Below are 26,412 nucleotides of genomic sequence, written 5' to 3'. Positions count from 1 at the left end.
AAGTCGCAGGAGGCAACAAGGTCTCAGGATGAAGTCGCAAGTAATGGGTCCAAACGGGTAAAAAAAAGCTGCACAAAGTAAAAAACGCCTACTAAAGACATCTGGCCAATTGTCCAGTTGGCTGATCTCGGGGAGACACAATGAGGAGTCTAAGGTGCCTGTTGATGTATGTGAGCGATCTAGTGCGCTTAATGAAGCGTCCAACATAAATGAAGAGGATCTTCTCCCAGCTGTTTCACCCAGTATGGGGGCTATGGCGAACACGATGAGAGTTTCTGCCCCTGGTTGCAAGTTCAAGGCTGGACTGCAAAAGCACAGCCTACTGGATGATAAATTAACAATAAGATATAGGAACCAGACCAATAGGACATCCAGGTTAAGCCTTATGTCCTGGAGCACTCGTGGCTTCGCACATCTATTTGACGATAATGTGTCTGTTGATCTGCTAACCACCAATGCAGTGTTTGCGCTTCAAGCGGCATGGCTGGCAAATCAGGTGTACCTTGATGGGTATACTAACCATCAGGTCATGGCAAGAAGAGCCTTGAGGGTTAGGGCTAGTGGGGGTCTGATGGTGGGATTCTCCAAGAAGTTAAAGTCTTGATGAATTGCAACCATTGATATTGACTTTGTTCTAGGCATATACATTGGTATACCATCAAACTTGCATAAGGGACCAATTATGCTAGTAAGCCTTTATGATCCGCCTGATGGAACTTATTTTGAACATATCCCAGAAGAGTTGCATGAATTATTTTCCTCATGGGTTATGGGCAGAGGAGCCGACATGGTTATTATGTGTGATGACTTTGATGCCCAATGCATTTATACTGAAGATCTGAAGAGATGGGGTAACCCTAAGTGTAACAAGTACAATGAACAGTCATGTCCGAACAGTGCTGATTTCCGATTGGATGCATTTTATTGCCAATTGGGACCTTAAAATATTAAACGACTGCGTTTCGGGGGATCAGCCTTGGGAATCCATATGGAGACAGAATAGCAAGAAGTCAACTTTGGACTACTTTTTAATATCTACTAGCCTACTGCATGGTGTTGGTGAAATGTGTACCCAGTGGAATAATACGAGGAATAATGCATCGCTATCCCTGATGATTACCTGTGACCCCGATAACCATGGCATACACAAGGGTGTTGTATTAACTAATCATGCCGGTAATCGCATTGTATGGTCCAATGCTAACATTCAACGCGCAAAAACCGCCACATATGCCATGAATATGAGTATTTTCCATGTGGAACGAGAGAAAACTATGGACAAGATAGACATGTGGATTAGCACTTTTTCACAACAACATGCAACAGGTAATAGTGACCCCAATATGTATATTGAAGATAGAGATGTTTGAAATGGCAGGGAAATTCGGCATATTAAATGTTTTCGGAGAAAGCAATTACATAGACTTAAAATCAGCCGTGGTTCCTAAATTAAAGTAAGGAAGGCCATGAGGCAGGATAAAAATGCCTGTAGGAATTGTTTGCATCATTTCCATTCAAAAGTAGTGGATTGCCGCTCACAGAATGTGGTCATAGCTCTTGCATTGGGCAACTCCAGATCTATCTGGCAACTGCTGGGGAGTGCCAAAGGAAACAGAGAGCACAAGTGATCAACCCTATAAAGAAGGCGACGTGGCTTGAACACTTAGTAGTAGGCAATGAGAGGGGAACCATGGAATGAGCTAGAAAAGCATCAATCTATGTTAAGGAGCCTTTAATCACTATTTATGAAGAGGATGTACAGTTCAGAATAATTAGATTAAAAACCTTGAGGGCCCCTGGTCCTGACGGCTTGTCTAGTATAGTTCTTAAACAGGACCCCTTCTTCTGGGCCTCACTGTTAAAAGTCCTATTTGACAAGGCTCTTAGGGAGGGTAGGTTGCCTGTGCACTGGAACACCTCCATATTGATTCCAGTATTTAAGAAAGGATCTCCTCTAGCCCCATGCAACTACCGTTTGCTATCTATGTAGGATTGAACAGGGAAATTGTCATTTCTGCTTAAAGACCTGCAGAGGTGTCGGAGGAAAATAGTTTGCTGGATATGTTTCAGAGCAGTTTCGCAGAGGGTATTCAACCTCCCAGAATCTCAGACTGATGGACTACTTGACGGAGAGAGCGTGCACACAGGATTTTTTTGGGATTGTACGCTCTCTTTGTTGTCTTTAAATCAGGCTTTGATACAGTTTACAGGGATAGACTACAGCACAAACTTGAGAGTTAACGTTGCCCCGCGATATTGCTTTCATTTATTCTACTCTTTCGCACCAACAGCATGGCCAGGGTGAGGATGGATGGTGAGGGGGCCTTGTCCACCACTGGTATATTTAACAACAGAGAAAAACAGGGCTGCATCTTGGCCCCATAATCGTCAACCTTTAGATGAGCAATCTCCCTGGTGTTCTTTAGAGGGTGAGGTCTATTCATCCTAAATTTCAAGTATCCCATTGCCAGATTATAGCATATGCTGATGATCCAGTTTAATTGCATCTCACCTTGTGTTGAATAAGATGTGTTGCACTTTGGGAGTATGCCAAGGAGAATTCCCTGATGATAAATGAGAGGTTCCATGTAATAATGTCCCTGCAAAAATATCTCCTGAAAATATTTAATACATTGAATATGCGGGGGACATTCCTGCAACCCCCAAATTCCTTTTTGTTTACAAGGGTAGGAGGGGACATCCCCACAACCCGTCTCCATACATAATGTCACCTTATATAATGTTGCCAATAGCTTTTCCCAGTGACATTATGTATGGGCACATTATTACCTGATACCAATGGGAACACAACTAAATAGATGTGTTTCTCGTATAAATAAAAGGTGAGGTCCCAAGCTTGATTATTGAGGTTGTTAAAATCGAACAGGTATCAGAGTACAAATATCTGAGAGTAGAATTGGAATCTAAGAGAGGTTATAAAGGGTGCATCACAGCTCAAATGGGGAAGGCTGTACAATTAACATCATTGACCTATCACTTTATGATGCGATCAGCGGTTTCTCTATGAATACCCATGGCTGTTATTAAATTAGAGTTGGGTCTACTCTCATTGTCCTCAGTGGTCCTGAAAAAACACGCTCTACGTACAGATGGTGACCGGCCCAGCCTCATCTTTCTTGTGTTATATGGGCATTGACTCTCTAGAAAGTTCCCGTGAGTCTGAGTACGAAAAGAGTGCTAATAATCTCTTTGAACAATTAGATTGGTCATTAAAGGGCAAAGAATACCTCTTAGAGAAGAAACAGATCCAAAAAAGAAAAATGATTTGTGGGACTGGGGTGCAAATGTTCGACACCTAGCTTCATTAAGGAGCTATGCTTTTGTCTTGGAGACATTGGCCCTCATTCCAAGCTTGGTGGTAGTCATGGCGCTATTTGCGCCATGACTGCCACCAATAACGGTACTGTGTCCGGTTTGGTGGAATGGGGACTTACCGGTCTAGTCAGTCCTTGGCGAATGGGGAGGGCGCAAATAACGGCTGTCGTATGTCAAACCCATTATTTGGGCCCCAGGTCCCTTAATGGGTCCCGTCCATAGCGCCAGGTCAGACCAGGCGTTAAGGAAGGGACCTGCTAAGGGACCTCGTAGTAGGGCGGTAAGGGATTACCGGCACCGGTCTCCTTACCGGTGCCCAGTATCCCTTACCGCCGTACTCGGAATGAGTGCCATTATATCACTTAAAAATTGCCTTATTTTACCGTATGCCTTCTAAGCATTTTCTCACGTTCTCCTTTTATTGCGTTTAAATCTCCCCATTTTGGCAGTAACAGGTCGAAAGTCACGGATCCCTAAGAGCAAAAGGAATTGCTGCATTTGCTCATCTGGCTCTGCAGGAATGTCCCATGTTGGGACTTGTGCATATGAAATATCTGGCCAAATTTGTACATCAAGTAGATTCAATCAGGCAGAATTTGTTTTGGAGGCGCTGCCGTAATACGGCAAGTCCCTACAGCTGGCCTTATATAGAATATGGGTAGAGGTTAGAGGCAACCTGCAGCCAGTATGAGAACTGAAGTTGGAAGACTTCTACTGTGGAGCTGAGGGTGGTGGCAATACAAACATTATTAATTTGAACCTAATGTTATTGGGATTTATCATTATTATTATTATTATTATTATTATTATTATTATTATTATTATTATTATTTGCACTTATAATGCGCAGAAGGTCCACAGCCATCAGGGCGCAAGAAAGAAAGGGAAAGCGAAGGTGACCATCAGATGGTGAAAACACCCAAAGTGGGATCAACCAAAGACCATGGTTTAACTTCCTTCCAAAATTTCATAATGTTAGTTTCGTCATGGGGAGACAGTGGAAGCTTACTCCATAAGGGGGAAACTTGGGCAATGAAGGATTTACCTAGTTCTCTAACCCTCTTACTCTGTGGAACTGAGATGCAAATTCCATCACTGGATATTTTGAACCTAGTTGGAGTGCAGATTTCAACAGTTTATTTAAGGAGCTAGGGGCTTCCCCATTTATACATGTGTGTACCAATGTCAATGCCTTAAACGGTATGCAGGCCTCCACAGGGAGCCAATAAAGGGCTCTCCTGTGGACGGAGATGGGGTAATTTCTCGGTATGTTCTTAACGATGCGTCCAGCATCATTTTGAAGAACTTAGAGTCATCTAAGAAAATTTTTACTAGACCCCAGTATCAAAACATTACAGTACTCTAACCAAGGCATCACAAGAGCCCGTACCAAAGTGGCACAGTTAAGCTCAGAAACATAGGGCTTAGCTAACCTTAGGAGGTGCAGTGTATCTGTGCCTTGTTCACAACACTCTCAATATTGGCAGTAATGTTCAAAGAAGACTCAAAAACAACTCCCAGTGTCTTCACTCTGTTCCCAGTGGATATAGCATGACCTTCACACAAAATGTTAAATATTGTGGGTCCAATTTGGTTCTTACCTGGGTTGAGCCAAAAATCATCATTTCATTTTTTTTTCAGTATTTAGGCACATGACCTGTAAAGTCATCCAATGTTGAATGGCAGTATAAACTGTATCTATAGTCTCCAAGTCCTTCGTATACTTGCCGCTCAGTTCAAACAGGAGCTGGGTGTTGTCTGCATAGTTGGTAAAATGGACACCCAGGCCGGCCAACAGATCACACAGTGAGCGGCAATTCATATTAAAGAGACGCAGAGACATACACGCGCCTTGAGGTACGCAACATTTGAAAAGTTCCTCTGGGGACTGAGCATTAGCCCAAACAATCCGAGATTGGCAGCCCATCAGGAAAGATTTTATCCATGCCAAGGCATTACCCGATATGCTACCTAAAGCCGGGCTGAGGGCTTTAGGTAGCATATCGGGTAATGCCAACAGCTTGTCAAGGTCAACAAGGTTGAAGGCTGCTGATAAATCCAACAACATCAGCAGCCCAGCCTTGCCTTGATCCATTACCTGAAGAATCTCTGACTTCATATCCAGCAGGAAAGTCTCTGTGCCAAAGTTGGCAACAAAGCCTGACTGTCGGTACTGAAAAGCACCAGATACCAGATCCTTCCAAGAACTCCTGTAATTGCAATGTAGCCACTTCATCCAGAATCCTTAAAAAGAACGGAGTGTTAGTAATAGGCCTGAAGTTCGAATAATTTGTGAGGTGAAGGCCTGATTTCGTCAATAAGGGGGTGACAGAGACCTTCTGCAGTGCCTCAGGGACTCAACTGTCTCAAAAGCTGGCATCAATAAGCCAAATAAGAAAGGGGAGAAACAGGGTTTTATTATTCAAGCTAATTCTGGACGGCAGGATGGGGGTGTGTATCAATGTGTGTTTGATTGTTTTAATTGCTGTTCTTTTATTTGGTCTCTCAAATTCGTGTTTATATTGATTTTATTTAGTTTGTATGTGTAAGCCGGATGTAATGTGAAAAGTGTTATACTAAGACACATTACAGAAATAAAATAAAAAAATAAACTGTAAAGACATGGTCTACATATTAAAAGATAGTTATGTGACCTTCTGCTTTGAATTAACACAATTTATTTTATGATAAACATGTTGTTTTTGTATTCTAAATACTGGAACATGGCATGTCAAAAAGAAGCAGAGAATATTAATGGGCTAATCCTTACATATTTTTAGAGCATCACTTAAAGGGCAAGGGGCATTTTTGAAATAGTGATTTTTCAACAGAACTATTTGCACAATGAATTAAGGTTTGAAGTTTGTGGTTTACATCTGAAATTATTTAAATAAAAACATCCTTTAAACGTCCTATGATATTAGGATGAATTAGTCTGCAATTGACTTTCGAGTCTTTCTTATAGTATCTCAATAAACTCCTACACATTGGTTTTCACCTGTTCCTCCTGCTCAGTTTGTACATTGGAATGCAATTATTAAAAAAAATACCCTTTAACTTCTACTATATTAGGTCTTTTAAGCCTTTCTTTTACTAGAATAATAAAATTCAATAAAACAGTTTTCACCCGTTCGACCCTCCTTTGTAAGTGAATTTGAAAACTCTAGTATTCTCTTAATTCATCTACATTGTGCTCATATTAATTGACCAATAACAGCTAATGTTGACGACAATTAGAAAATGCAATAATATGTATGTTTGTAATCTAAGAAAACTCTCAGTGGCGAGCTATGCAAGGTCAAGATGGAAACATTTACATAAACTTCTCTCACGCTCTCCCTTAAGTGGTGTACCACAGTTGTAAACGTTTAAGACAGGGAGACAGGTGCAACAGGGTCCAGGTTGTATATATCACTAGAAATGTAACGTCATGGGGCAATACTTAAACTGGAAGTGTGCTTGGTCACCTGCCAGTCTTAACATGGCGGTTGGTCAGGGTATATGAAAAAAATATTTTCACTCTGCACTAATGCACTTTTTTGGAGGTACTGGATAATGTCGACCTTTGCCCATTCTTTATAAAATGACATGCTATGATAAGCCCACTAGTTGTAAGTGGCTCAACATGCACTTTTAAGTCAGCATTAATTGTGGTTTGAAACTTCAGTCTTTTCTTTGCAAAAAAAGCACAGCAGTAGTGAATTAAAGGAGAGTTCCAGGACTTTTTTTTTATTGTCCCTACGGTTCGGCCATGTGTTTTTAAGCATAACTCGGTAGATCGTAGAAAACTTTCCTATGGACCTTACCCGACTTTTCGTCCATTAACGCACTCGAAATCAGCCGCCATTTTATGATAATCCTATCATTTCCCCCCATCGCCCTGGCTCACCTGCTTTTGCGGCACTAAATCAAATCCCCCGCCCCTGAGCCTGACATCAGCAGACGCGTACCGCCCATTTCCCAACGCCAAAGCACGTTTCGTGTCAACAATCGCTGCGCCTCAGCTAATGAAGTGTCGCCATGGAAATGGCAGGACGCCTCTTTCCTCAATAAGTATAAACACACCGTTTCACAACACACAGCAGCAGATTTTCGATTCCATTCCTCTCTCTGTGTTACTTTGAGTATTCTGTGACTCGTTTCTGTGCTCTGGTCAGCTACCTTCGCCGCTTCTAGGCCTTGTGAACACCTGTACCATCTCTGTAAATTATTTTACTTTCTTTACCACACAATGGCTACAATAATGCCGTATATGTACGAGCCCGAGTACACCGAGGAAGAACTACTGGAAAGGCAAGCACGCGAAAACGATGGGGATTCGGACGGCAGTTGGGAGGACCAGTCAACGGATGAAGAGCCTGGACCATGTCGCATGGACGGCGTCTCCACCTGGTGCACGTGCAATCGGTGCGAGCTAATGCCACTTGAGGAGGAGAACTGCTGCTGCCGTGAAAATTCCGGGTGCTTGGCCTACATTTCAGAAGGCGAGCCAAGTCCGCAATGCATCACCGAGCTGCCAGAGTTCAGGGAAGCCTGCCTCTCACGGACCGTGTTGAGGATGATGATGGTGCTTATGCACGAACTTCGCGGCACTGTTCGTCCGCGTAATCCGAGTAACGAGTAAGTATACTCTGGTTGTGATGTCAGTGATGCCACTACTATGTCATGGTCGTCTCCCACATATAAAATTACATCTACATATCATTCGAATGCATGTAAACTGGTTCCATATTGTGCATTTTCTAGATAGAATTTTTTTCAAAGCAGAATGACATTTTTTACCTGAATCGACAGTGATAAAAAAGTTTTGTCATTTTAATACAGTTTGCATCTTTCATTTTCACAGGTGGTACAGGCTGGTGGCCTATCGTTGCTTCACTTGGTGGCTTCACGGGAGGCTCGGACACCGCGTTCGGAGAGTAATACCTGCCTGTGCGGTACTTGCCATTAGACAACATTTCCCCAGCGACAGTGGACAATACCGCGGATTTTCCCTGGATGTGCTGCAACCCGAACTTTACAATGTGTAATGTTTATTATTTATGTTCAATTGAAATTAAGATCTAAAATAAAACCCAACATATATTTTAACAATGGTTGTTTTGATTTTTTAAATGAATCTAGTGTGTCTCCATTGAATAGTCTTCCTGTGCCTTGTCTTGTCACACCACATGTCTCCGGCCAGCATCCTCCCTCAAAATGGCCGCCCACCTTCAATCCACATAACCGTTGAACCCATATGCAGCAGACCTACATATGCTATTTTGCGGGTTGGCATCAAGCCTCCCGGCCTTGCCTCCTCCCCCAAAAATACTTACCACACCACTTTGTTCAAGCATTGGCAATAAAAGGCCGTTGGATTTTATTGATACAAAACATGGTTATAGGTAAATAATCAATATGGTTGATCATAATAAATCATCCTTTTGGGCACCGGGTACAGAGATGACCCCCTCTGGCCCGTGCCGCCTTGCCACCACAGGCCAGCCTGCTGCTGACTAACTGCCTAGGCATCCAGGGTCTCCAGGGTGAACTGCACCCATATATTCTCCTGGGAGAGTGAGGTATTTATAAACTCACCCCCCTGCCTTCCAAGTATTAGATCCTGCAGCCTGCCTCTTACATGCAGTTAGATGGCCTCTCCTTGGTGAGGCCCTGCGGCAAACGAGTCTTGTCTGCATGACCACCGCCCCAATCCACCCCCCCCGCCCGCCCTATCAAAGGCATTTCGCACCGGGGTACTTGCGCTGGCAAGTGGAGCTGTCAGGGAGCGATAAAGGCCAAGAGGTGCCAAAGACCATGTACACTTCAAAGTGGTCCATAGAGCATGGGTTGTTGTTCCCATGTCTACCTCCAGACCCCGTGTCTCCTGCCAAGCATCCCCCCTCACGCTGGACGGCCCCCTGCAATCCACATAAGTGTGTCTCCATTCACGAGTCTTCCTGTGTCTTGTCTGCACGACCACCGCCCCAATCCACCCCCCCCGCCCGCCCTATCAAAGGCAGTTCGCACCGGGGTACTTGCGCTGGCAAGTGGAGCTGTCAGGGAGCGATAAAGGCCAAGAGGTGCCAAAGACCATGTACACTTCAAAGTGGTCCATAGAGCATGGGTTGTTGTTCCCATGTCTACCTCCAGACCCCGTGTCTCCTGCCAAGCATCCCCCCTCACGCTGGACGGCCCCCTGCAAACCGCATAATGCCACGACATATACACGTCATTCATTCACAAACACACCCCTGTTTCGAATTCTTTATAACCCACTTCATATTTCTAATGAGAACTTCTTTGCGCTTTGCTAGTCAACCTGTGAAGGTGCTGGTTATCTGCTCTTCGTCTCTGTGAACTTCCGTGACCACTTCGAGCAAACTCGTCAGTTTGCAACCTGTGAACTGCTCCCTGTTCTACGGCAAGAAACTACTCTGATCTCTGCATCTAACTGTTTGTTCGTCAAGGTAAGGCCATATGTGCCATAATCATTTTGCGTGCAATTTCTTTTCGTTCAAGACAGTACATGCAAGTAACTAGTCACATGTTCTGAGTTTAGTCAAATTATTTTTCAATTTTTTTAAAGTTATTCAAATACTTATCCGCATGTGAATAACGTGTATAGTTCCAAGAACCAAAACGAACCTTGCGTTGAACCTTTTATGTGTCATTTAATTTTTTAACACATTGGTATTCATAGAGAAATGTTGATCTTTACTTTTCAGAACTTTCCACAATGCCTGCCTGTTCCATTGGCGGTTGCCCTTCGAAGACGCATAATAAATCTGAAGGTATTATAATGCATGTTTTCCCTAAGACAATAGATCAGATAAGAGAATGGGTCCGATATTGCGGATATCCACCGTCTGAGCTTGAAAGTAGAGTCCTAGAAGTCTTTGCGGACAAGAGGGGTGATCGATACCGCATCTGCAGCAGGCACTTTAGCTCAGACATGTACTACACATCATTGCTAATAAAGAAGAACACACCGCGAGCGAGGCGAAAATTGCTCGCAACCGCTATTCCCACTCTATTCGTCCACATCCCTCCACTGGTGAGTCAAGTTTATGTATTTATCTCTCGGCCTTGCGGTAGTGTGTAGCATTAGCTAACAATAATTTCCCCATTTATGTATCCACTCAATATGAAGGCGGAAGATTCTCCATCCGTGTCGTTATTGCAGTCATCAGCCACTTCAAGCGCCTATCGGGTAATCTTACTTGGCTATTCTGCCACTGACTTGTTTTAGGCATGTAAATCAATAGTTTTAATTTATCGTGTAATTATTTTACCTAATGGTACACCCTTGTACTCGTCCTCTAGTCTTTGTTTTCAGTTATAATTATTGTTATCCAAAATAATGCAAGTACTGTCTTTCAGGGAGATGCTGAGGAGTCCAACGTATTGACGACTACCGTTGATGTCACTCAGATGCTCGAGGTACGTTTCAGGACAGTTCCATCGATGGAGATCATCAGATCTTGCATTCTTGTAGCGTGATTGTTACACACAATGTTTCTTTCGTTTTTAGCCATTGATATGTCCTTCTGTCGTCGCCCTCCTATGTGTCTTCTTTTTTCAATATTGTGTTCATTACTAATGAAAGTCCTATGTTTCAGGGAGTCGATGGAGCATTAGTCCAAGAAGAAGGGGGAGCGTGCAGTTACGGGTCGGCGCAACAGCTTGCAGAAGTGTGCACCGCAGTTACATCGTCCCTTGATGTTCTTATGCATTTCGAGGTATGGATACTGACAGTTCAATCAAGCGAAATCATATGACGTGATTACATCCGCTATACTTCCTTCTTTATTAACGCAAGTACTATGTTTCAGGGAGATGACGGAGCTTCTTCTACAAGAACATCACCCCTAGTAGTTGATGCAGATCTCTGGGTGGTGACACTTCCAACGATCGAGCAAATCGAATCATATGTACATATCCATTATTTATTTTAGACAACTGATCATTTGTGCAGGGCTATTTAGATGAGCCGTTCACGCCTGCACAAAGTTTCTGTTCTTTTTATCAAAATAGAAAACCATACTAATGCAATTACTGTGTTTCAGGGAGTCACTGAAGCATCATCTTCAATAATATCATCAATGGAAGTCTATGAGGAGCCCGAGGTATGGATCTTGACAGTTCCATCTAACAAGATCAACAATGCGTGAATAATTGTCGTTTGAATGTTCTACACAAAGCGTTCATTCGTGTTTTGCTATTGAGATGTACGTGGGTATTGGTCCCCAAGTACATTTTGTGTTTTCGATATTATTATACATACTAATGAATGTTCTATGTTTCAGGGAGTCGATGGAGCGTCAGTGCGTGATGGATGTGCTTATCAGGAAAACATAGTCGTTGCAGCGCAAGAGGAAGTGGAGACATGCACACACGAGTCGGAGCAACAGCGTCCTGATGTTGAAGTTCGAGGCAAGAAAGTTTCAAAGAAAAGAAAGCAAAAGAAGGTTAGTGTCCTGGTCACTATATTATGTTGTTTTTCACTGTTAATAGTTCAATACTGTAAGTTGTGTTTAAACTGAACATCCCTTTTCCAATCTGTCCTCTAGTTGCGAGTGGGTGTACGAACTAGATCTACACAGACAGTGAAGCGAACGAGAGATGTTGCTTGTCAAACCTTTTGGCAGGGACTTGAGACTGGAGATGCATCGTGCCAATGGGAAGAATATGAAGTGATTGACAACGGAGCTATACCACCACCAGCCATTGATAGTGAATGTCCTCCTGGTAGTTCGGATGCAGTCGGAGATCAATTCACAGAATCCACACCCGCAAAAACTAAGACCGCGAGAAAGTTGAAGAAATTGTTTTATTCACCCATCGCCGGAGAAGGAACAGATGTTGCAATGGAAGAGAATGAAGTGGACGACAATGAAACACCATCAATATCACTGAACATAGCGGAAGACGATATCAGAGATTCTACCTTTCATGTGAGTGACATGTCCTCAACGTTACAGGCCGAACCAGCTGGGATGCAGAGTGACAGTATAAGGAAAGAGGCCAAATTCATTGTATTCGATAGTTGTTTGATTGATATTATTATTCGGATGAAATGTGGGCATTCGGTTGGTGGGGAAGTATGTGGGGAGCCATTGATTAATGTGACTCGTGCAATTCGAGGCACTAACCTTAAAATACATGCCACCTGTACAAAATATCATCCTTTCACATGGTCTGCACAACCTATGCTGGGACAACTGCCAGCAGGCAATCTACTTTGTGCAGCGGCTGCACTTTTTAGTGATTCAAGTTTTAAAAAATTAGAGTCTTTCTTTCAGTTTGTGGGAATCCATTTCATTGCGAAAACTCAGTTCTACAAATACCAAACCGATTATCTATTTCCAGCCATTAGCGAAGCTTGGAGAATGGAAAAAATGTCTATTGATAGTACATTCGCGGGCAAACGGTTCAGGCTAGCCGGTGATGGACAGTGCGACAGCCCAGGATTTTCAGCCAAGTACTGCACCTACCACTTTCAGGACATGGAAAGTAAGAAAATTGTGAGTTCGGTGGTCGTGCAGGTGTCACAAAGTACATCCTCAGTGGCCATGGAGAAAGTTGGCTTTGTAGCATCATTGCAAGAACTACAATCGCGGGGAATGGTGATCGACCTAATAGCCACGGACAGACACGTTTCAATTGCCAAGACAATGAGAGAACAGTACAAAAATATAAATCACCAATTTGACGTTTGGCATCTTGCAAAAACAATCAATAAAAAATTGTCGGCTGCAGGTAAAAAAAAAGAATTGCAAGGTATTTCAAAGTGGTCCAAGTCAATCAGCAACCATCTTTGGTGGAGCTCAAAAACATGTGGAGGGTCGTTGGAAATTCTACTGGAAAAATGGCGGTCAGTAATGCCACACTGTACAAACGTTCACCGATGGAACACGAACCAACATTTCCACAATTGTGAACATGGCCATTTGTCCACAGAGGAGGCACGGAAGAAGAAGTGGTTGATTCCTTCATCACCCACTCACAAAGCCATTGAAAAGATTGTATTTGATAAAACTATAACAAAAGCTTTGAGGGGACTCACGGAATTCTGCCACACAGGAGATTTGGAGGTGTTCCACAATATGTGCCTAAAGTACAGGCCAAAACGATTGCATTTTGGCATGGAGGGCATGATAAATCGGACTCTTCTAGCGGTCTTGACACATAACCATAATGTTGGCCGTCAACAAAGTAGGACGACCGGAACTTTAGGGACGCTTCGCTACAATAAGGCCTTCACTAAAAGAAGTAAACAATGGGTGATCAAACCAGTGTTTGAGGATATGCAATATGAGTTTATTGAAAGACTTATTGTTGACGTCCTAGATAGGCACATAAATGGAGTTGTGAACGAACCTGTGCAGGGGACAACTGCATTGCCACCCAACATTGCCTGTGTTCCATGTCCACCTAAAGAAGAGCTCATTGAGAAATACACATCACGGTTTAAATGATTGTAATTTGATTGTCTGTTCTCTCGAGTCTCCTCATGTTGCAGGCCCATTGAATATGTGTATCTATGTAATGTGTAAATAAAAGTGATTGCTCAGTGTACATGCAATGTGTCTATCCACCGTTGCCCCTCCCTTCACTGTGCAGTTGTGCGAACCACCCGGGTGTCACCTGTGACTTTGCTCTGGAGTCTCCTCATGTCGCAGGCCCATTGAATATGTGTATCTATGTAATGTGTAAATAAAAGTGATTGCTCAGTGTATATGCAATGTGTCTCTCCACCGTTGCCCCTCCCTTCACTGTGCAGTTGTGCGAACCACCCGGGTGTCACCTGTGACTTTGCTCTGGAGTCTCCTCATGTCGCAGGCCCATTGAATATGTGTATCTATGTAATGTGTAAATAAAAGTGATTGCTCAGTGTACATGCAATGTGTCTCTCCACCGTTGCCCCTCCCTTCACTGTGCAGTTGTGCGAACCACCCGGGTGTCACCTGTGACTTTGCTCTGGAGTCTCCTCATGTCGCAGGCCCATTAAATATGTGTAGCTATGTATTGTGTAAATAAAATTGATTGCTCAGTGTACATGCAATGTGTCTATCCAACCTTGTTCATTTGCGCATTAAATTAAACCAAACAGTAATATAAATCATTTTTCAAAAAATATAGAATGTCTCCGTTTTTATGGTTCTGTGGGGCTGCAAAGCACGCAGACAAAATGCAAAGATGGAGTGTAAATTTCAAGTGCTGTGAGATGGCCTTACACTGAATGTAGATAACTAGGAATGTGTGCTCGTTCAAAGTGAAGGTCAGCTGCTTTGATTTTTTCTCGGGTGCCAGAATGGCCCACGACTCAGTATAAGGTTCTATTGTTATTTGACCTTGACAGGCCGGGACCACGTAAGAAACGATAATGAATATAATTTCAGAAACGAAAGCCATTTCATGTTCGTTCATTAGAAGAAATAACGTCGGCATAGAAGGAGTGGTATTTCGGGGCTGCCCTACGCACAGACACAATGGAAAATGCAAATATAATGTAAGTAACTCTTTAGATGAGTTTATACCGCAATTTAATTACTATACAGTAGCTTACCGCGCACTAGAACCGTCTCCTTTTACGGAAGCACCTCAAAACCTTCCTCTTTGCTTCTGCTTTCTCTCTCCCTCTCCCCTGCTACAACTGGTCCACTGTCTGCGATCTCGGTCCTGGGCCCTTCCACTCTCCACCTGCACTCCCTGTCAACCCCTGCACTGGGGGACTGTCTCAGTATCCTATAGCCCCCCCTTGACGTATAAAACCCAGTTGCACTGTCCTAGCTATGAAATAATTTCCCGACCTAATATATAAAATGAATAATTTTAATAAAGATCTGATGGTGAGACTAATTTCATTTTTTATGTTTTTCAAACAGGTACTTCATCCATTATTGTCTGTGTCACGAGTACCAGACACCGGCGGATGGCTTCTATAATCGCCAATTGCTTCTCCGCGTGAACAACGTTAGCACCCTGACCATTTTGTGGGACGATCGCCAAGTACAAGTATGCCCTTACGCGGTACTAACGGCTAGATGCAACATACAGATCGTTGTGGTGGCCTAGTGCCTCGTTGTTGGAACAGCCATGCGATTATCAGTGCGACCGAAGAGCTTATTTTATCGTAAACCAACACCCTGTGTACTGCACACGAACATCGCTTGTCTCAAGACGAACTATTTTGGATCGAGAGCAAAGAAAAATGCAAATCGCTGAATATTCTCTAAAAATTTGATGTCCAATAAATGTACTTTGCCAAATGTACAATCTTGCAGTTTGCTTTTAAACCACAGTTTCATATTCCGAATTGTGGCGCTGTATTGTGAGATGATCTAAGACCCTGTGTACAGCAAAGGAACATCGCGTGCCTCAAAACGAACTTTTTGGAACGTGAGCAAATAAAAATGAAAATCGCTGAATATTCTCTAAACATTTGATGTCAAATAAATGTACTTTACCAAATTTACAATCTTGCGGTTTGATTTAAAAGTACAGTTTCATATTCCGAATTGTGGCGCGCTGTGTTGTGAGCTGATCTGTGTTGATTTCCGGGTTCTGTGTGGAGTCGCGTAGAAGACGCCTGGGCGCGTTTGCCTACGCAGCACAGTCACGTCACGGATAGAGGCGGGGAATATGAATGTTTTGATAAAGTCTGTTTCAGGGGCGGGGGATTTGATTTAGTGCCGCAAAAGCAGGTGAGCCAGGGCGATGGGGGGAAATGATAGGATTATCATAAAATGGCGGCTGATTTCGAGTGCGTTAATGGACGAAAAGTCGGGTAAGGTCCATAGGAAAGTTTTCTACGATCTACCGAGTTATGCTTAAAAACACATGGCCGAACCGTAGGGACAATAAAAAAAAAGTCCCGGAACTCTCCTTTAAGGCAGTCACTCGGGTATGCACTATTTTTTCTCACACTTGTTTTGCTGATAATTAAGCTTGTAGTTTGCACCTTAGGGAGCATATTGATCTAAATGACGTACGAACAGCACTTTTCTTTGTGTGTGCCCTGAGAAAGCTGCCTCCTTGTCTAATATTTCTCTTTCCTGGACAAGGCAGAGTTGCTATCTTTTAAAGTCTCCATGCAATTGGTTATCAAATATTACAATAGAGAAAACATAAAGGGTCAAATTGGTCACTGTGTAATGAGGGACATTGCAAAGTTCCTTTGTAAACTATAATGTGTGTCCGGCAGAGATAAAAACGATAGGGGTGGCAAACAGTCTGACATTCAACTAGTGAGTAAATGCAGCGTGTGTTTGCCTATGAGTCTGGGTGATGCAGAGTTATGTAGTTAACTAGTGCATTTCCCACCTCATGTATTTAAAATATGTTGGCAGAACAATAATAGGTTTTTCTTTAAGCAGTACTGAAAGGGAATCGAGAAAAAAGACCAACCTACACATTCTAGCGCTCTAAACAGTAGAATGTATCCTCTGGCTAAGCAAAAACGTGGATTTTCCCTACGGACCATTTTATGACAGCCAGAAAGTTTAGACCACGTGTACAAACAATGAATTCTTAGCGAATTAGCTTCATTTATGTATAGTGTACTGTAGATTTCTTTTATAGGCAATTATGTTTCAAAATTTAGAAAATATACATATAAGTGTATTCTTGGGGAAACAAGACACAAGTACAAGAATAGCAATATGCATACCTGATGTAAAATATACTGTCTTATTTGGCTCATCAGTTTAAACATAGAACAGTATTTAGAATGCGAGTAATCATTCTTAAAATGAACAATACAAGAAAAAAATCACGTTCCTTTTGAAATCAAATAATTAAACTTGACTTAAAGAAAACGAAAGGTAAACCTCGTTTGAAAATGTCAAATGCACAGAAGCCAACTCGTTGAGTGAAACAACCTTTGATTCTTTACCTCATTGTGTAGAGCAAAGTGCCGTCATCTTCAAGGCGAAGTAGCTTGTTTGGGGTAGTCATGTTGTGTGCAATCGATTTTTTTCCATTGTGGAAAAAAGTGTCGGGAGTCCAAATTTTGCTGGCGAGCAGGTTGTTAAGAGGAAGCCGTTGCATTGGTCCTTTGAAACTAAGCCGTTCATCCTTCCAGCTTTGCCGGAAAAAAACATCAATGGTATATTCCTAGCATGAAGAAAATCCACTATTTAATGATAACACATATATGCTTTGCATTAGATGAAGTTTTCTGTTTAGTTGATGAACGGTCTTTTTTTCTTGATTGATTTAAGGATGGAAATACAATTAAGCTTAAATACAGACGCCCCATAGTATTTTCAATTTCAAAATGTACACATTTCAGAAATGAGAACAAATATCAAAATACTAATCTGTTCCATATTCATAACATACATGAACACTTTTGCCTACAGTGAATAAATAAACACACACGTCAACCAATTAGTCAAATTTCATTGAAAAACTCTCACAGGTTCATTTGTCCAAAGTGTTAATTGCATGTAGAGGACCTCCAAACTTAGCACTTACCTGATGTTGTGTTCCCTGCATGCAATTTTCAACTTCTACCAAACAGAGTGCAAACAGAAAGCATAAAGAAATCTATACTCTTTTAATTTGGTCTCCATTTTGAGAAAAATGCAAATTGTGGATTGAAATTAGGCTTTGTAGACAACATTTACAATGAATTTCTATTAAATCCATCTGCTTTTAGGAGAACTAAATGCAGAGTGATCCAAAAAAAATGCATTTGTTTACCACCAGCAGGAAAATGCATGCTGTCATTAAACCATGTGCTCTTTGTAGACTACCAGGAATCCACAACAAAAATGTTGTTTCCAGCTGTGCTACTACCCTACTTGCAAATAGAAGGACAATCTACTGGAGCATAACACAACGGTATGCCTTCTTGTTACACCTTTCTTTAATGCTTGTGACTTATAATATGCCTTCATAAAGTTGTTATTTACCAATCCGATTTAAAGAAATGAAATTCATTAACTGTGAAACAGTCATGTACAAACAAGAATTCACAGCAGACAACAAAAGAAAAGGAGAGCGAGACCCGCTGAAGTGGGTGAAACAGAGCAGATGAAACGTGTACCTTGTTTTGAGATCATGCTCTTTAACATACCATTTCAGTATCTGATACAGGTCCAAAACTGGTAACATAAATGTCTGTTTTCACCCGAGTTATTCTCTCTGTTGGGAACATAAATAAAATTATTAAAACATTAATCATTAAAACACCTGTTGAAGATGTACTTGACCCAAACTGCCCTTTTGCCATAACCCTTCCCCCTACATTCTTCTAAAACGTTTAACTGCATACTGTACTCTTTTTACACTCCATATCATTGACATTCCTGGAGGTCCACAGCCATTTATCTTTTCATGAAAACTCCCATCCACTCAATTTATGTCAACAATATATAGACACATTGGGCCTCATTTGGAGTGTTGCGGTAAGGCAACAACAGCGCCGGTAGTGCTATCGGCGCCGTTGTTACCTCGCCGCAATATTCCAAGTATGCTCGCGGGTGCCGCTCTGGAATGCCTGGTCAGACCAGGCATGCAGAGCGGCACCAGCGAGCATTACCGGATGGCAGCAACGGCCCCGTTACCAACAGGGCCGTTGTTGCCATTCTCCCCATCCCCATTGAGCCCTAAGGGGAATATTTTTTCCAGAGCCCAGAAAAGGGCAATTACCGGTTCTGCCAAGGTAAGCATTACCCGGTTATTGCCCTTTCCTGGGCTCTGGAAAAAAATCATTACAGGCGGCAGCCGTTCCCTTATTAAGGGCACGGCTACCGCCTGCCTTGTAATGAGGCCGATTGTAAGGTGTGCATTTAACCTGTTTTTTTTCTGTGCTCTACAATGTGATAACAACTCCAGTTATAAAGCAAGACACATAAAGCTAACCGTAAGACTTATTTAATAAAGCACTGTATACATGCATAATACATACTATACAGAAACATTATTGCACTCTTTTTGTAAAAAGTGTTTTTGTATGCAGGTTGTCACCAATGTTTACAGTTACATGATATTGGACCAGCTACATGCATTAGTCCACAAAATGTTTCACAAAACACAGTTCAAAGGAAACAGCAATAAAGGGAGAAATCACCCTTGTTCTTTCATGCTACTCTTTATTTGGTTGGAAATGTAAATGCTCTCTGCAAAGTATGCTTTGCAGATGGCATTTATGGTGGGTTCCTGTGGAATATATCTGTTTTAAAATGTGCTAAATGCGGGCATTTTCCATGGTTAAAGATATCCGATTGAATGTGGTGTGCTGCTTTCTATTGAATGATGCAGAGTAAGAGTGATGCTTTCGAATGAAGTAGCATTCTTCTGTCAGAACATCATGCTATGTTAGTATGCCTTAATTTAAGAAAAAATAGATTTTTAAAGGTGTGTCTGCTTGTTTGAAAACATGTCAAGGGAAACATGGTGAACTGGGGAGATTGAATTTTAGTATTCCGTAAGGCAATGATAAAACTAATGTTGTTTTAGAAATCACTAGACATATCAAGTTATATCTGTTGATGGATCCACCTATTTTTGGATAATTATTATAGGTAGAAAGGGTTTACATTGCATGTTTCTGTCACATGGGACAGAATATATGTATCCTCATTCATTATAAGGTGTGCACTATACGTGACACAACAGGTCTGTTTGTGCACATGTCAGATTTTTTTGTTAAGCAGGAATTTCGAAACCCCATTATCGTTCAATTTGATCAATGAATAGAACACTGACTCACTCAATCCTTGCATACTTAAGACAAAGATCCTGTGCACAAATTACGAAATAATGCATTCAAATGCCAGACCTTTTTCCTCCCAAATCCCAAACTAATGAACATATATTGTAAGCTAATCTGAAAGTCACACATTTCTGTGCCTGGTTGATCAGTGAGTACATTATTAGAAGCAGATGTTAGGGCTGGTCATTGACCCCTGACCTTACAGAGAATTAGGCCTCAATAAGATGTGCCTGTTCCATTAGGCCTGAGCCATGAAGAATAGAATATCAATGTGCTCTCTTGTTAAGTTGAATGACAAAGGTTAAAAACAGTAGCTGGTCTATTGATCTTAATATAGCCCATAAACAAATAAATGCAAGTCAGCTAAAATCTGCCTTTAAATTACACTGGGCAATATATATTTAATTAAAACTATAGAACCCTTGATCCTGATTGGAAAAGAACCAGATAAGGATTTGGATGCAGTAGAAAAACATGTATCACATGCACAGATAAATGGTAAATTAATATTTGCAATATATTAATACTTGTCATATTGTAATAATGTTGTTATACATGAAGTTACAGAAACATAACTGACTTCACCAGATTCAGAATATTCATATTAATCTGAATGTATAACTCTCAGAAATGGGACATGCCCATGTTTGGAAGTATTTGTAAAATGAATATTCAAATACAATTTGAAATCCTCAATCCTGAGGGGAGGTCTAGTTTGTAGCTACCCCATCCTTTTATGATACATAAAATTCTACTGGGCCAATAGACACCAGGTTGAAGGCCCTAGTGGGTGTGAGAAAGTGAAGCGGGCCTATCATAGGCTCTGTCCAATCCAAAATGAGGGTTAAATGATACTACATGGGAGGAGTTGGCTGGGTATTTAAACTCTAACACATAGGAAGAATGGGGAAAACAGAAAAGCAAGCAAGGCTATCATACAGAAGAGGAAACACTTTGGATTCCAACTGAATGGACTGATGTGGGAAATCTCCTTAAGAAAGCTTGTTCCCCCATTGGACTGAATGCAGAGGCCTTTTACTATGGCAGGACCAGATTACTGAGAGGGATTTTGGGAGCGGGTGGACAGATTAAAAGGAAGAGCTTATATGACAAAGCTGCCTGAAGCCAGACTTTGTCCCTGCCTGTCTTGGGCCTTTGAAAGACTGGCAAAAAGGGAGCAATATGAACTCTGAGGATTGAGACAAGGTTCCCCAAAAATTAATTAAATCCTAGATAGCAATTCAATATTTGGGCAACTCTGTCTGTGAGCTATAGCACCAAAAGGGGGAACATAGTGCAAGAGATATGTCCTTTGTTATTTAGGATTGGCATTGAAGCAGCATCTTAATATGGCTTCGCAGTGGACTTAGACATCTCAAATTTAAATGTGGAATGACAAGTCCTTTGATTGGTATCTGCCATAGTCAGAAAATTAATTGAAATCTATTCATTTATAAACAATGGGCCTCATTACAAGTATGGAGGTAGCCATGACGCTTTTAGCGCCATGGCTACCCCCATACCGGGTACCGGGTCGGGGTTCCTTGAAAGTGGAAATACTGGGCCTTTCCGACCTTGTAGGGCCCGGTATTTCCCATTCAAGGAATCCAGACCCGGCACATCCCCATTCCCATTTGAGCCGCCATAGGGCTCAATGGGAATGGGGAGGATGCTAACAACGGGCCCGTTAATGACGGGCCCATTGTTAGCATCCTGGTCTGCTCGCAGGTGCCGCTAAGTACGCCTGGCTTTACCAGGCGTCCTTAGCGGGTCCCGCGAGCAGACCTCGTAATGAAGCAGTAGAGGGTTAATGGGTCCGGCAGCTCTACCGGCACCGTTAACCCTCTACTGCCTTCCTCGTAAGGAGCCCCAATGTGTTGTGAGAATAACCCTAATTCCTTGTCAACAGTGAAAGTGCTGGAGCCCTAAGTCCTTTCAAAAAGCCTTGTCCGAGGTGCTGATTTAAAAAATGATTTGCTCAGATCATCATAGAGTTTCAAATCGACTTGCTACATTTTGGTGAAAATTATTTCAAAGTTGTTTTGTGAGATATCAGGAATGTATCGCTTTTTCATTAGATAACATATGTTGTTCGTCCAGTTTCATTAGATAACATATGTTGTTCGTACAGTTTGATATGTGCACAATAGATGTATTTCTCCTTATTATTTAACTGTAGTGTAGCCTTCATTTTGAAAACACATTTTGAATTGTCAAGGAACAAGAACTACTATTATTTTTGTATATAGGAATGCCTCTAGTCGCTTCTGGAACTGGAAGTAGTTTTCTTCAGAACTCAGGCAGATTGATTGCTCATTCACAGTGCAGCTACTAAAAAGTACAGCAGGCAATATTATATTTCTGCTTAAGGTAACCTGGAGCAAATTTTCAATAGCATCAATTAATAAAACAAAGGTGCTGATTGTCTAAGCGCCTGAGTGCAAAAGTATGTTGTAAAAGCAAGGTGTTTACCATTTACACCTTTAATTAGGCTCCAGTGCCTTTTTATAGAAATTTAGAGATAGTGATGGGGCACACAACGTAATTAACATTTCCACTGTGCATTCCTCCTCCACCTTCAAAAGGCACATGATTTTACTCGAGGACATTTTCACATAACCATAAAAAGAATGGATTTCAGTGTAATCCACTTGTCTTAACACCTGGTAGAAGCAGGCACATTGCATTGGTATCCATTGTAAATGCTATCTGCAAAGCATACCTTTTATCACATAAGTGATGGGTGGAAGGTTTTGAATGAATCTGAACCACAAGGCATTGCTCTGGGCGACCTTCCACACCAAAAATGTTTAGCCGTCTGCACCATTGCAAAAGGGGTCTAGCAATATGCAAATCAGTCAGGTACTGCCACCAAATGTAACAGCCCAGCCCAAACTGCTAGGCCAGGTCCACCTCTGCACGGAAACACAAGCAACCCCAGACATGTTTCAGTCTTGTTGGGTCTCCTCAGTGAGGTGCAGCTTGGTTCCCTATGGTGCAGCGAGCTAGGGACCCACGTCTGGACATACCCTCTCTCACATAGTGAGACAAACTGTGGCCACAAAAGTGATGGGTGGAAGGTTTTGAATGAATCTGAACCACTGGCATTGTTCTGGGCAACCTTCCACACCACCGTTTTTGTAGCCCGTCTATGCCATTGCAAATGGATTCCAACCATATGCAAATCAGTCAGGTACTGCCACCAAAGGTAGCAGCCCAACCTGAACTGCAAGGCCAGGTCCCCTCTGCACGGAAAAACAAGCAACCCCAGAAATGTATCGGCCATTTGGGCCTCCTCAGTGAGGTGCAGCTTGGTTCTCTATGGCACAGCGAGCAAGAGACCCACGTCTGGGCATACCTTCTCTCACATAGTGAGACAAACTGTTACCACAAAAGTGATGGGTGGAAGGTTTGTGAATGATTCTGAACCACTAGAATTGCTCTGGGCAACCTTCCACATCACCGTTTTTTAGCCAGTCTTGTCGGAATCGAAATAATATTATGCCTCCTATCGCAGTAATTATATGTGTATTGGCCTACGCCAAGTTGTCTAAAATATCATGCGAATAGACTCCGCAGCAAGGTCTTGACCTTAACGAAAGTAATGTAAGTCGCCATCTTGGATTTAACCGCCATTTTAGGTTCTCTTGTAAATGTGGAAGTCACCCTGAACATCAAAATGGAGGCTGAATGACATTCTGAGTGAGATTCTGGCCGTTGTGACCTCCGCACACACGAATAATTAATATGCCTGCAGGCCACTTGTCGGGGTCGCAAACTAAGACCTTGTCCTATTGCTGACCTATGTGTAAATGTACAACTATATCAGCGAAACTGATCAAAATGCATAAATTATAGGATTGACCTGGCAAGGAACCCTAGGCCTGATCCCAAGAATGGTTAACCCGCGAGAAGGTTGGCCAAGGGCTGGACAAATCATATAAAAGACCCAAGTATTCCAATGTACGGTCTCTCTACTAATGCATCGAACCCTCGTTGACGTTCGTTACGTTACTCTGAGAGCCGAATAGCTATCCGTTTGTCAATTGACTTTGGTAACTGTTGTAGCTTTTTAAATAAAGCACTTGTATGTCCTTTGTAACCTGTGTTGGTGTGTTTCTTTTGGGCTTCCCAGCCTCATATCAATTTTTATGTTTTCACAGTTGGCGCCCGAATAGGGACCCTCAAGATTGATGCCGGATCATTGAAGGTTGACGCAGACTATCGAACAGGGATCGGACGGTGTCATACTGCGGGCCCGACTGAACGAGACGTGATACCTCGGCAGCGCTGCACGATCCGATCCTTGGACGATAGTCGTGTGGTCTGACACGGCATCTTGACGAGGGTCCATGTTTGAGGCAGGCAGATTTGTCGAAACCACCAAACACAAGGTAAAATTTGTTAGGTAAGTTCTTTGGTAAACCGTACGGTCCTCCTTAGGTTTGGTCAGGTGCAGTGGTGACCCGGCTCTTAATTTAACCCTGACAAGTTGAATTTGGCGTATTGTATCTGCAGACACAATTATTGACCAGGTAACACCAATTTTTTGTGAAATACCTGGGAAATTGTCTAGCTGCTTTAGGGCTCTGTTCCGCAGCGATCGACAATCTTTGGAATTTAGCCGCCCGGCACCACAGGAGGGGTCGCCGGCATGTACTATGTACTGTAAGGATGGCATTGGTAGTATAGTATTTAATGATATTTGGCACAGACAGTCCAGACATGCCTCCGAATTTCAGTGGCCAATCAATGGCAGTTTTGAGATCCCCCGTATTGAATACCTAGAATCGGTCTTGCTAAAAAAGAAGGCTAGACCTGCAGCCTTTGATGTTTTGCAGAATTGGAAAAAAGAAGCATTGCAGCAGCTTAAAAGTAGGGATAAACATGCACGCCGTCATAAAACAAATGCCGAAAAAGCGTTGTTATATGATAAGGAAAAACATTCAGAGTCAGTTAAAAATATGGATAGGGCTTTTTCACTTGGAATCCAGAAAATGTATCCCTCTAAAGATTTCCATGTTTCTGAAGAATTTATTGAAAAATTGTTAAACGAACGCAGGCCTGGTGCCTCTGCGCCACCTCCGTATGATCCTCTCCTGGATGCTCTGCCCATTCCTGCTGTTGTCCCTGCTGTTATTCCTGTTCCCCCTGTACAACCTATTGTTCCTATTCCTCTAGCTGTTGTCCCTCCACCTATCGCACCGCCCCTTCCTCTTGCACCGATAGTTGCACCCTTATTAAATTTATCTGCACCTCCGCTCCCGAGTGGTCCCGTATTGACTGAAGTTGATCAAGGTGCAGGGTCAAAGATTGTCACTCGTAATACTGTTTCCGCAGATAAGAAACAGGAATTGTATGCATGGGCTAAGCACTGTATGGAGAAAGGTGATCAAGTTAATGTTTTTTCCACATTATCTAATTTGAACAGTTTTCCGGAGAAAAATGTTTTTATCGAAGGTTTGGGGACTCATTTATGTGTGATGTGGGGTAGATTACAAAATTCGGATCTTCTACAAGGGTAAGAGTTCTAAATACTTTGGCACTTTCGATGGACACAGAGAAGAAAGTACATGGTCATGTTGAAAGATTGTTCTTTCATAGGATAGGAGGGACTTTGAAAAGTCACAAGATGGGGATGATGAAGACGATAGTATGTATGTACAGAAACGGTTCCTTCCGTGTCGTAGATCGGCACCTGAGGAAGTACGAATTTGTACCAAAGATGCGATTCGATGGATCTCGGATTCATCGATTCCGCCAGATGAAGTATATGATACGTATAGTCAGTATACCGTAGAAATGCAAAGGAAGGTAATTCAGGTAATGGTACAGTACCTGCAAGAAGAATGTGTAAGGAAGAAGGTTAGTTGCCCTATAGAGTTGTTGGGAATTGTTAAAAGGGCTTTTTCGCCCGACACTTCTTCGGCTGCCTTAGCGCTCGACCTGACTCTATTGCTGAGTAAGCGGTCGTAGGTACCTATATCTCAGTTGCCTATGAGAGAGGTTCCTCCGACATTCGTCCCAAAGGTTGAGATTCCCACAAACGCTGGGATTGGTGCACCCGCTGTGGATATCCCTGCGCATTATGTATCGCAATTCGTTCACGTCCCGTTTTCACGACAGGAAGTGAACACTATTAAACAATCAGTTCCCGATATCAGGAAAAACCTGACAGGGTTTTACAAAGAGATAGAGTCCGTCTTGCAGTCCTCTGTGTTCACCTTAAGTGATATTGACTTGCTATTCCCTGTACTCCTACCCGTGGATGTATGGAAGCAGGTTCAGACAATAGACGATGTGCCAGGGTTGGGAGATACGTGGGCTAATATGATTAGGGTTGATGGGGAAAGACCAGCTGGTGA

At 42.4% G+C, this 26,412-nt stretch overlaps 2 protein-coding genes across 7 annotated transcripts in view; one reads left to right on the top strand and one right to left on the bottom strand.

The window, feature by feature from the left end:
• Nucleotides 1–26,412, top strand: part of GABRB3 (gamma-aminobutyric acid type A receptor subunit beta3) — a 1,350,469-nt gene that overhangs the window by 329,304 nt on the left and 994,753 nt on the right. The gene's annotated exons all lie outside the window — the stretch shown is intronic.
• Nucleotides 1–26,412, bottom strand: part of GABRA5 (gamma-aminobutyric acid type A receptor subunit alpha5) — an 857,372-nt gene that overhangs the window by 723,418 nt on the left and 107,542 nt on the right. For all 6 annotated transcript variants that reach the window (XM_069636596.1, XM_069636598.1, XM_069636597.1 and 3 more), the window contains 2 exons: nucleotides 18,407–18,474; nucleotides 17,219–17,439 (listed from right to left, as the gene is read on the bottom strand). In XM_069636596.1, the coding sequence (XP_069492697.1) occupies nucleotides 17,219–17,439; nucleotides 18,407–18,474 (289 nt within the window). The remainder of the gene's footprint in view (nucleotides 1–17,218; nucleotides 17,440–18,406; nucleotides 18,475–26,412) is intronic.

This window comes from Ambystoma mexicanum, chromosome 7p (genome assembly GCF_040938575.1).
Source record: "Ambystoma mexicanum isolate Mex_15411 chromosome 7p, UKY_AmexF1_1, whole genome shotgun sequence".
In the NCBI taxonomy this organism is placed as follows: domain Eukaryota; kingdom Metazoa; phylum Chordata; class Amphibia; order Caudata; family Ambystomatidae; genus Ambystoma; species Ambystoma mexicanum.
The sequence above is the reverse complement of the archived record's forward strand: the minus strand, read 5'-3'. Positions and strand labels throughout refer to the sequence as shown.